This window comes from Denticeps clupeoides, unplaced genomic scaffold, assembly GCF_900700375.1.
Source record: "Denticeps clupeoides unplaced genomic scaffold, fDenClu1.1, whole genome shotgun sequence".
NCBI lineage: Eukaryota > Metazoa > Chordata > Actinopteri > Clupeiformes > Denticipitidae > Denticeps > Denticeps clupeoides.
Window position 1 is genome coordinate 215001 of NW_021630105.1, and position 11481 is coordinate 226481.

The following is an 11481-nucleotide window of genomic DNA, read 5'->3' on the forward strand; positions in this document are numbered from 1 at the left end:
CCAGCGCACAGGAAGTGAGCAACACCACAAAGAAAATGTCCCCCGCAACACCCCCAAACAGTAAAAACCCCCCAAAACCCCAAGTCCAAACATCTGTCCAACGGGGTCCAACTGGGTTCATTACACGACACAGCTAGAGCTGCTCATTACGGCCCTAAATAATTAATTTCACTCTAAATTAAATATATTTCCTCATCAGATTTTAATTAAAATGGCGGCGCCCCGTTCCTGATTGAGCGGGACGCCGCTCTTTTGGCGTATTTACGTGCGGCGCACGGGGAGATGGTCCGATTTCTTTTTTGGGGGAGTTAATTACAGGAGGTGATTAAGTCCCGTCAGCCTGGTGGCCGCCAACGTCCCCCGGCGAGGTCAGGCACTGCGGATTCCACAACTTAAATCTGTTTTTGCAAACTTCGCCATACTTTTGTCTGCACATTATGAAATTTAAATAATAATAAAAAAAAAAAGACCCAGAAGATATGGACCAAAATGTAAAAAAAAAATTAATTATTCAGCTTCCCAATGCAGACTGTGCTGGAACCATCTTTCACTTCCATTTTCCGGCTCCATAAAATCCGATTTTGTTCCTCGTCCCCAAGCGAAATTTTATTTAATGATGTCACCATTTATATGCTAAACAGCAGCATGTTACATACAAACGTACGTAATAGAATTCGCTGGAAAGTGGCGTACGGAAAGAACACTCGTACTTATTAGGCATCAATACGTGTGGCGTTATTGAACATCGTGCATTAAACGACAAGGCAACAGCGTGCCCCGCCCGGCCCCGCCCAGCTCTTCTGACGGTGTGAGCTGCCGCCTGTCCCTGGATGATGGAGTGATGGATAAAAAAGACTGATGGAGGCGGGCCAGGTTACCGCGGCGATGCCGCCGGCTGTGATTGGACTCACCGATGAAGTACGCCAGCAGGAACACCAGCGTGACGGAGACCAGGATGGCGCTGACGGCCGCGCATTTCCAGTTGCAGTGCTTGTAGGGCTTCTTCAGGCTGAAGGCGGGCCGGGAGAAGGTGGTGCGCGGCAGGGGCCGGGGCGGCGGCGAGTACACCGTGCTGGAGGTCAGAGGGTAACCCGGAGACGTGGTGCAGTACATCGGCGACGTCCCGCCCGGCTTGAACAGGAAGTGTCTGAGGGGGGAAGGATGAAGGCGTTTACAAATTTTGACTTTTCACCTCATTTATAAAACATCTCCGTGGTAACGCCGTCTCAGCAGGCCTGGTCGCAGCGGCCAATCGATATCAAATTTAATTTACAGCACGAGTGACCACAGCACATCCCTGCTAATGCACGCCGGCGCAGAGCTCCTGGAGGGACAGGGCGTCGCCGCATGCCGGCGATGGGCTGGGGAGGGCGTGGCCATTGGTCCTTTCTTTTTAATCTTTGATCTGGGGGAATGGGAATTATCTTTCCTGGATGGCAGCATGTAATGGGGGTGAAAATTACGGTGACGGCTGTCGGTTCTGCTACCCCGGCGTACGTTTCGATTGGCCGGGTGGAACAATAAGAAACGTGTGTCGGGGGTGGTGGAGCACGTTTTTGTGTGCCGCTGGTGAGATGGAACGAGGATGGGAGAACCCACGACAGAGATGACAAATGCAGCATGGCAAAGCAGATCCCGAGGCAGCGGGTGCGAGGGCGCGGCACGTACCCGTCGTTGTAAGCGCCGTCGCGGCGAGTGGTTGCCAGAATGTCCATCTCGATCAGGTTGTCCTGCAATGTCTCTAGGAATGTCTGCTTTGCTATGTTTCTACACACAGGTGGAGAGATGGACATGAAGCGGTTGAGTCGTGCATGCAGGGGGGTCGGGGTGGGGTGGGGGGGTCACAGAGACACAGTAAATAACCCCACGCCCACAAACAAACAAATAAACAAGCACCCAAAAACATCAATACAGGCTCAAAGAGACGCACAATGACACACATCCCCAGTTCTGGTCCAGATCTCTAATCTAAACATCTAAACACCAAATTTGTGGGCATGATGAGGTCATCCCAGATATGCAATGATGCAAAAGGAGCATGCAATGGGCGTAATCAATCATCTCAAAACCTTCCGAAGATGCAGAATGGTGCATTCATAGCTGGAGCAAGGTGGGCTGCACCATTCCCCCCCTCTCAGATGGCTGAGGAAAGGGCCATTATAAGACCATTAAGCAGGTCAGAATGACGGGCCCTGTTTTGGCGCCCTTGTGGAAATTGCTAATAGTTCCCGTTTTTGTCGTGGAATTGAAATAATGGATGTTTTTTTAAGGGCGCGTTGATATGGCTGATAAATACAAATCCGCCGCGCTCTCCTGTTGCACATCCATCTCACGCCGCCATCTGTTCTCCGCCTCCGCTGGGAATACCTGCATGGGATTAACTTGGGGGGAATCTACGCTTAATCAGTCATTATGGCGCCGCGCATCCATCCACAAACTGGAATTAACGTTCATTTTCCTGTTGAGTGGACCGTCACACCGAAGTGAACCTGTCAGGGCCTGGACTGCGGCAGCGAGAATACAGCGACACGTCCAACATGCCATCACTCCGGAATAATGAACCCCAACAAGACGCCATTTCACAATTAAACAAGCTTCAATTTCTACCGTATAGAGACCGCTCTCTTTTTTTAAGTGAAAGTGACGTGATTGTCATTGTGAGACACCTTGGTGACAGGGGGCACCATGACTGGCGCCCGGGGAGCAGTGTGTGGGGACGGGACCTCAGTGGCGGCTCGGGGTTCGAACCCGCAACCTTCTGATTACGGGGCCGCTTCCTTAACCGCCAGGCCACCGCTACAACTATATTACTATATTAGTGTTCAACTATAAAAATCAACATTAGTAAATGCAAATAATGTATTTATTACTAATTAACAGGAAACTATTACAGTCAAGTAGCTGCTCTTTACCATTTTTTATAATAATTTGTTGATTATTTGTATATTATTTTTAACCATGTAGACTTGTTCTCTATAAAAACCTGAACCCGCCCGCACCCCCACACGAGTGCTGTGCCGCATCCAGCCCTGATTAGAATGGTTCAGATTGGTGACTTCTGCATGGTGCTCTGGTTTGGGGGAGCGGGGCGTGGTGGGGCGGAGCCTCAGCGGGCCCGCGTGTTGGAACAGGTGTCAGGCTAAATGACACTGTGACATTTGAAAGTGGAGCAGGGCTCAGCGATGCAGGAACCGGCCGGAACGTTTAATTAGCCGGGACTCACCTGGTCTCCAGGGGAATGTTGCTGTTGAGGAGCCAGTTGTCCGGGGCGCCGCCCGAGTCCTGCCCGCTGGCGGAACCCTCCGGCGGGTTGGAGCCGTCGTGGGGGGCGGGGCTGGGGTTGCTGCGGGGCGTGTAGCCGGTCCGGTTCAGGGAGTTGATGGAGGTGGCATGGTGCTGGCTGGGCGAGTGGGAGTGGGATATGGGGAGAGGTGGCGTCCGCAGGCGGGACTGGTTCTGGAACGTTCCTTCTGCAACAGGAGAGAAATAAACCACATGACTAGTTGACTGAGGCTGAAATATTAAGGTCATCATCATACAGTATATTTAATAAATTCGGCATCGTGGCTTTTCTCCTAAATTGGACCAGAAGGTCATTACTGTGTTTTTATAGAGACTCGTACTAAACGTCCTGAAATTTTAATCATTTACATTTACGGCATTTACCAGACGCCCTTATCCAGAGCGACAGTAGTTACAGGGACAGTCCCCCCCTGGTGGGATTTGAACCTGTTACCCGCTAGGCTACTACCAGCCTTAATCGTTATTAAGGAAGCAGGTTTACCGCCTCACACGTCCTTATCGCCTCCCTCCCCTCGCAGGACGTGTCACATCTGACAGGTATATTAGGCACCTGCGCCGGTGACAGCCGGTCATTACACCCGGCTCCAGATCCAGTTCCAGGCCTCGGACGCAGGATATGAAACATCCACCCCGGTGGAAGATAAAGGGCCGGTGTCCTTGGACTCCTTGTAGCAATTCATTTCCATATCTGCCCAGCCATTAATCAATCAGTGACCCACCGCCTCTGCACGCGCCGGCGAATCGCCGCTCCGCTTTACGGCCGCCGCAGTAAATCGCCACCGCATGGCAACTCCCATCAGGCCACTCTCCTCCGCCCATATTTATCAGCCGGCCTCCATCAGCGGCGCCCCACAAGGTCAGGCCTCCATAAAGCAGACGTGGCGGCCGGTTCGAAGCGGCTCTCCCGCAACACTCGGGGGAAAGGTGAGGGGAGGGGCTTCAGATGAACCCAGGGACCAGGGACGCCGAGAGGGAAGAAATGACGGCGTCACCGCGGATCCTTCAGCAACAGTTAACCTTCCTTCCCTTCTCCGCTCTCGCGGCAACAGTTCGGCGGAGAGAGGAGCGAGGGATGCTAATTTGCACGTACAGATTGGAGACGGGCCGCGTTCTCTGGCACGCCGCGCCGCGCCGCCAGTCATTACAGGACGTGGCTCCTGACACAATTCCAGATGCTTCTTTTTCATTCCCTTTCATTTCGGGCCGCAGTGCGGCATCATTTGTCATCGATGCTGACAGACGGCTCTTCACAAAGACGTGTCCTGGTGATTACTCAGAACCCTGCTGAAGCCGGGATGAAGCCCCGGTGTCCTCGCGAGCTCCCTTTCACTGGTCAACAAGGTCTGCAGAACCGTGGTGGAACCAAGGTCTGTTCCTGAGGCCTCCAGCAGCCAAGGAACCCATTCAATGCTGAGCGGTGTTCCATGTTCTCAGGACGGATGCAGCTTTATTTTGGAGGCGCCGCGCCGCAGAAGAAGTGATTCACCCGCGGTGATTCACCGCCGTCCTGAAGGGGAGAGACGCTCGGCTGAGACGGAGATGAGACGGAGTCTTCATCAGAAACGTCCCCAGACCACATTCACGGATTTTAATCGTGCCGATAACCTGCCCACCGCCTCGTATAACGCAGAAATATTACAACGTCATCTGTTAATAAATCTGCCAAAATCATCTTTCAAGAAAATGTTTTATTTCCCCAAATTAGAGTAACGAACATTTGAATGAACTGATGTCAGTTTCTGACTCAATTCACTTATCCATTAAAAGAAATGTGCAGATTTGTACAGATCATTTGTAATGGAATTGACTAAAGATCAATTTACGAATGTAATTAGTATACGTGGAGCTGGTACTAATGAGTAATTGAGAGCTGATTCTAAATGTTACTTCCTGACCTCCACCACATCTCCCCCAGCCATTACCGACAAAGTCTTCCGCAACTCGACACTCGCAGGCGTCAAACAGCCCGTCTCCAAGGACAGTCCCGTCCCCTCCGCCGATGGACGGATTCGCACAGGCCGCATGAATAATTGAACGACGAGCGCAGAGAACAAAGAAGGAAAGACACCGATGATCGATATCCATAATGTGCGAATGTGCAGAGGCTGGATACGGTGAGGACGCAGGGCTTCTCGCCACCGCAGCCACATCATTACCTGCGGGGTCGTGTCTGTCCCCTGACCCGTACCAATCCTATTCACGCTATTTTACGGCACATCGGGTCAAAACGACCGCGAAAATGAAAAAGTAATGAATCACGGCAGAGATGCAAACATCCCGGAGTGAATAACGTGGCGGAGAGAGAGAGAGAAAAGCGCCCTTTAGTCTTTATTCTGTTGCATTTGCAAACCACACGGTTCCTGACCTTTCCGTGGTGAACGTTGCGGTCGTTATTGAAATTTGTCGAGCACGTACTACGCGTCCCCTAAGGTCCCCACATGCTGCACACGCCTTTTACGGAGCTAGTTACGGTTTTTCGGGAAGCCCAGACCCCAACATAAACTGCACATGCATGAGTATGAACCGGCGACAAATAAATACGTTCCGCGTCAGAGACCCCGCCCGACTGTTAATAAAAGCCTGCATTGCTGGACGGGTGTGGCATGCGCCGGTCCAGGAGCCGTGACGTTGTACATTTACAGCATTTACCAGACACCGTTATCCAGAACGACTTACAGTCAGTAGTTACAGGGACAGTTCCCCCCTGGAGACACTCAAGGGGGCAGTGGTGGCCTAGCGGTTAAGGAAGCGGCCCCGTAATCAGAAGGTTGCTGGTTCGAATCCCGATCCGCCAAGGTGCCACTGAGGTGCCACTGAGCAAAGCACCGTCCCCACACACTGCTCCCCGGGCGCCTGTCATGGTCCCCACTTCTCACTCAGGGTGATGGGTTAAGCAGAGGACAAATTTCACTGTGTGCACCGTGTGCTGTGCTGTATCACATGTGACAATCACTTCACTCTCTCTAACTCAGGGTTAAGTGTCCTGTTCAGGGACACGATGGTAGTAAGTGGGGTTTGAACCTGGGTCGAGTGTGTTACCCGCTAGGCTACTAACACTCTATTTACAGTACCCTACCACCCTTACAGTCAGTAGTTACAGGGACAGTCCCCCCCTGGACACACTCAGGGTTAAGTGTCCTGCTCAGGGACACGATGGTAGTAAGTGGGGTTTGAACCTGGGTCGAGTGTGTTAGCCGCTAGGCTACTACCACCCAGTTGTAGGGATTAAACCCTCATTTCAAATGCAAACGCATCAGCGTCCCCGGTCCTTTATTTCCCCTCCTTTCTGTCCCATGCTGCTGCGAATTAAAAGAGGCCGCGGAGGTGTCGGGGCGGGGCAGGCGCCCAGCGGGGATCCTGCGAGACCATCCGATTGGCTTCACTCCGCACGGGATTAACGGGAAGAACCGGGACAAGAGCGCAAGACGCACAGTCTGCATTTACCGTCCCCAGCGCAGAATCAACACCGTCGGCACAATGGTGCACATTCATCAAGGCGCGCCGGGACGGGCTCTTTAACCTCTCCGCGTTCGAAGCTTACACACTGCGGATCGGGGGGACGTCTGGAACACGGAACGCGCCAGGAGCAGAGGCCACAAAACAAACGGGCAAGGTGCATTATGGGCCCGAGTCCCGCTGAGTCTGAGCATGAAAACACGGGCTGCTGGGAAATGGCCTCGGACCGGCATCAATGGCCCATTGGGTGGTTTAAGTGCCTTTCTCCTTCTAATTGGGCCCTTGTGCTGACAGCAGCGCGGCAAACACGGTGGCCCAACAATGGAAGTGACGAAGCCGGAGCCTTTCAGAAAGGTGCATTTGCATAAGTTGTCTGTTATTTACATGCAATTTCAGATGCGACAACCTTTATTCCTTTGTGACGGTGCAGCACTGATAGAGAGAGAGAGAGAGAGAGAGAGAGAGAGAATAAAAAAAGAAACCACACTGCAATAAAACTTCGCCCCCGGCACCAGACCCCAGCCGGTACTTTATTAATACAGACAATCAGCGCTGAAAAACCAGCGCAGAGCAACCCGGCATCCGTCACCGCCAGCCCAGGACCAAAACCTTCACGCTTAGGTGTCACCAGGGCCGCCGTGCCGGGAACTGCAGGAGCTTCGCGCTGGAATGGCGGCTCCTGGCAGCAGGCGGTCCCGGCTGCTAAAGAGATTCGGAGCACTTTGGAGTTTGATGTAATTCCAGCCGGTGGGTGGTTAACTTGAAAAGCTTCATGTATTATTTAAAGTCCTTCTTTTTTATTTTACTTTTTGTTCTCTGCACTCTGAGCCTCTGGGTTTTAAAAAAGGAGAAAATAACGCAGCCATTGTGCATTGTTCATTAGTCACGATGGCCTGCTGGGGTGCGGCCGGGTGGAAGACGCCCATCCAGGACTTCTCCTTCCCGCCCTAACTCACCACACCATCTCCACATTACCTGCATTCCAACACTCCAGCGTTCCCCAACTCACGTTAACTCAACGAACTCAGCTGGGGATGAGTTAATGAGGAACATTCATGAGAATTTTACATTAAAACAAGAGTAATTACACGCTCCTCAGATACAGAGAGCAACATCCACAGAGCAAAATGCCACGAAAAAGGGGGATAAACCAAAAAAGCAGCCCAGGTCCACAACCTGCCATTTTATGAACAGGATGACAAGGGTGATAAAAACGTGGAGTTACTATGGACCTCAGATGCCGCAGCCCTGAAGAAAAATGGATTATCACGCTTTAAATATTTGATGGCTTCCTCGCGGCTGCGTTTCTAATGTTCGTCGGTTCTGGAGAACGATTCCAGGATGACGATGAATGAAAATTAATGTCGCTTATGTCGGAATAATGTGCGGAATAAGCTGCTGTGGACTTTCCACAACTTGAAGCACCCCTCCATCCACCAAGGACATCATCTCCATAAAATCCGTCTCCCACATCTCCATCACGCTGCTTCCCTGAGCACACAGGCCCGGGGCGTCCAAAAACCCCATAACTCAACCCGTCACATCTCCATCCTGCCTGCACTAAACAACGAGCAGAGATCAGAGAGCAGGTCACATGGTCTCGAGCCGCCAGCAGAAGTTTGAAGACCAACTCACCGTCAGCGAGCGCAGCGGCTGGAGCTTTAACTAAGAAAGAACCGGGGCCAAATTCATCTTCGGAGCCCGAGTCCCGGGCTGGCTCAGCCACACAGTTGCCTAGCAACCTTCCCGGGCTGCCATTGGCTGAAAGAGAAGGGGGCGGGTAGAGGGACTCGACGGGGGAGGAGGAGACGGAGGAGCAATGCTGAGGCGGACCTGCGAATGGGGGGAGAGAAATAAAAAGCACTCAGCAGCTGAGACTCGCCCCCTGGATGGCAGGAACAAAGTCTTCTGTCTTTCATCTCCTCACGTTGTTCCCCAGCTCCTTTGTTTCATAATCGTTTATTCCCTTTATTTTCTACCAATTTAGCTCAGAAAGACAGAAGAACTTTGCTGGCAAAGCAACGTTAAAAACTGAGCACAGAAATGCACTGAAAAGGCAAACCACCTGTAATTAAGACACCAAAAATGGTTTAGAGCACAAACCATCACCTGTGTGGGTTCGAGTTCAGCTCTGAAACGGGTTCAAAAAGCCAGAAACTAGTTATTGTGTTGAGGCCGATGGCAACTTGAGGCAAACTTTTCAAAGTTCTGAAATGTAGACACACAGACACACTCACACTGCAATAAATAAAGATAAACGCCGTCTTCACAGGTCTGGTTCCCCTGCTGCATGTGGGCGGGGCTACAAACCGAATAGGCACACCTCTCTACTGCACAGGGATTTTCGGGTGAATGATATCATGGCGTCCATGTTGGATCCATTTATTTCTCCTGCCACGGTGATCACAGGAAGGCGCATCCTCTGCACTGCTGCTAATAAAGTTTTATTAATGCCGCAGCCTCCGCGGCGGCATCGGCACACAACGTGAAGCACCAGCAGCCCCCAACCCAAGGAGATCGGCAGAAGGTCCATTTCTGAAGCACATTCTGTGCTGATTCGGTGGCAATTAAGAGGCAATTAACAAAATTAACAGTAACTGCGGCAAAACAAGCCCAACGCACCCCACTGTCACCGGCTCATGGCGTACATGTAATTACCGAGTGCACCCCATTAATCAGCACGGCGTGAAACGCGACTCCACAGGGCAGAGTAAACGCGCGTCCCCGCGTTAATATTACGCACACAAACACATGGAAAAATTCTATTTATAAAGCAATAAAACTGCACGGCCATCAGCACTGATAATACAAGGACGCCTGGGATAGAAGATATTTATCAAAATCACATTCAACAAGAAAAACCTTGACTATCCACAGACGTGGTTCTTGTACATCTGAAATACATTTTATTTTCAGGCATTATTCACATTATTTTCATATACAGTATTTATCATGACATTCGTGACTTTAAAACAGTAATAACTTTTTTTGATAATCATATTGCAGGCATATTTGGGGCAGTGGTGGCCTGTAACCGGAAGGTGGTGGGTTCGATCCTGAGCCGCCAAGGTGCCAATGAGGTCCCCTTGATGAAGGTCCCGTCCCCACACGCTGCTCCCCGGGCGCCTGTCATGGTGCCCACTGCTCACCAAGGGTGACGGTTAAATACAGAGGACACGTTTCACCGCGTCACCGTGTGCTGTGCTGCAGTGTCTCACAATGACAATCACGTCACTTTCACATATTCATTTCAAAAGATATTATGAATATCAAATATCGAGATTCTGATAAACAGCAGAGTCGATGATTTCTATGAACTGAAAGCGAAACGATTGTCATTGTGCTGCACAGCGCACAGCGACACAGTGAAACGTGTCCTCTGTATTCAACCATCACCCTTGGTGAGCATTGGGCACCATGACAGACGCCCGGGGAGCAGCGTGTGGGGACGGTGCTTTGCTCAGTGGCACCTCGATCCCACCACCTTCCAGTTACAAGTCCGCTTCTTTACCCGCAAGGTCCCCACTGCCCCACTATCTATCATCTTTTTGTCTAATTGCGCTGACATTTAAAGGAATCTGTGAACGTGGACGTGTCTGTGAGGGCCATGTTCTTTGTGCAGGACTCGATTGTGTTAATTACGAGCGTTATGAGCCTCTCTGCCCGCGGCGACCACCATCGTCTGATATCAGGTTGTGAGGCGAATAGGAAGCCAGCAGGAGACTGACCCTATTGTCTCACGCAGGCGGCAGCGTGCCGTCCCGGGGGACGCGATCTGAAATGAAACGGAAAGGTAAACTCATTCATTTCCACTCCATTCAGATTCCTTCCATTTACTGAAGAGGGGGGAAGAAAAACAATCCCATCAGCTTTGTGCTCGCAAATGAAAAATCTTCCCCGCATCATTTTTTATCCACACAGGAAACAAAAAAAGGGCCCAAGTCCTCTAAAAGTAGTCAAAGTCATTGGGAGAAATGAAAATATGTTGCACTTTCCCGCTCCGAGCACAATTTGTCTTGCAGACAAAGCTTTTTTCCGGGGCGTCTCGCAGTGCTTAATTATTCGCCGCATGGGTAATTCATTCCCGTCCAGCATTCCTGCGTGCGTTCAGAGCTCGGGCTCCGGGTGCGAGCCAGGGCCCAACACGGTTGGTGGTCCCGTTTCAGAAGTCCGGGCCACTCCTCCTCCAGAGGCGCGTCCTTCAGACCCCAGTTCAGACCCCCCTCCAGCCCCATCTCCAACCGGCGGGGGCCAGGGGTCTCCATCGACTCACACGGAGCCTAATTGAATGACCCTGGTAACCAAACCAAGTGAAGCCGCAGGAAAAGGGACTGAGGGCCAACTGCAGTGTCGCTATGGTTACTCGCTGTATCACCAGCTGCCCTCCCCGGAGTTCTGGCCGAACATCGACAGGGAACAACAACCCAAACCACTGAGCAGAATAACAAGGGGGAGACTCCAGCGGCATCTGAGTCTGAGTGTGCGGCCTGTGTACCTTCACGAAATTTAAACGTCCTCGCAAACATTATAAAAATGTTGTTGGTTCGCACGAAGAAATCTAGATCAGCAGTGAGTGATCTGTAACGTGTAGATCTACACCATGGAAAACATCTCAGGTCTTCAGTGTATAGATCTGGATTGAGCACTTGTGACCATTAGCATGTAGATCTAAACTGTCTAGAAGGACATGAGGACAGTTAATGCAACAAGCTGCTGCTCCCA

The 11481-nt window shown here is 51.3% G+C and overlaps 1 protein-coding gene across 1 annotated transcript in view; it reads right to left on the minus strand.

Annotated features, from left to right (window-relative positions):
• Positions 1-11024, minus strand: part of tenm4 (teneurin transmembrane protein 4) — a 69291-nt gene extending 58267 nt beyond the window's left edge. The window contains exons 1-5 of the mRNA XM_028969140.1: positions 10904-11024; positions 8395-8592; positions 3224-3470; positions 1669-1767; positions 912-1147 (exon numbers count right to left, since the gene is read on the minus strand). Of these exons, the coding sequence (XP_028824973.1) occupies positions 912-1147; positions 1669-1767; positions 3224-3470; positions 8395-8592; positions 10904-11024 (901 nt within the window). The remainder of the gene's footprint in view (positions 1-911; positions 1148-1668; positions 1768-3223; positions 3471-8394; positions 8593-10903) is intronic.
• Positions 11025-11481: the final 457 nt, after the last annotated feature.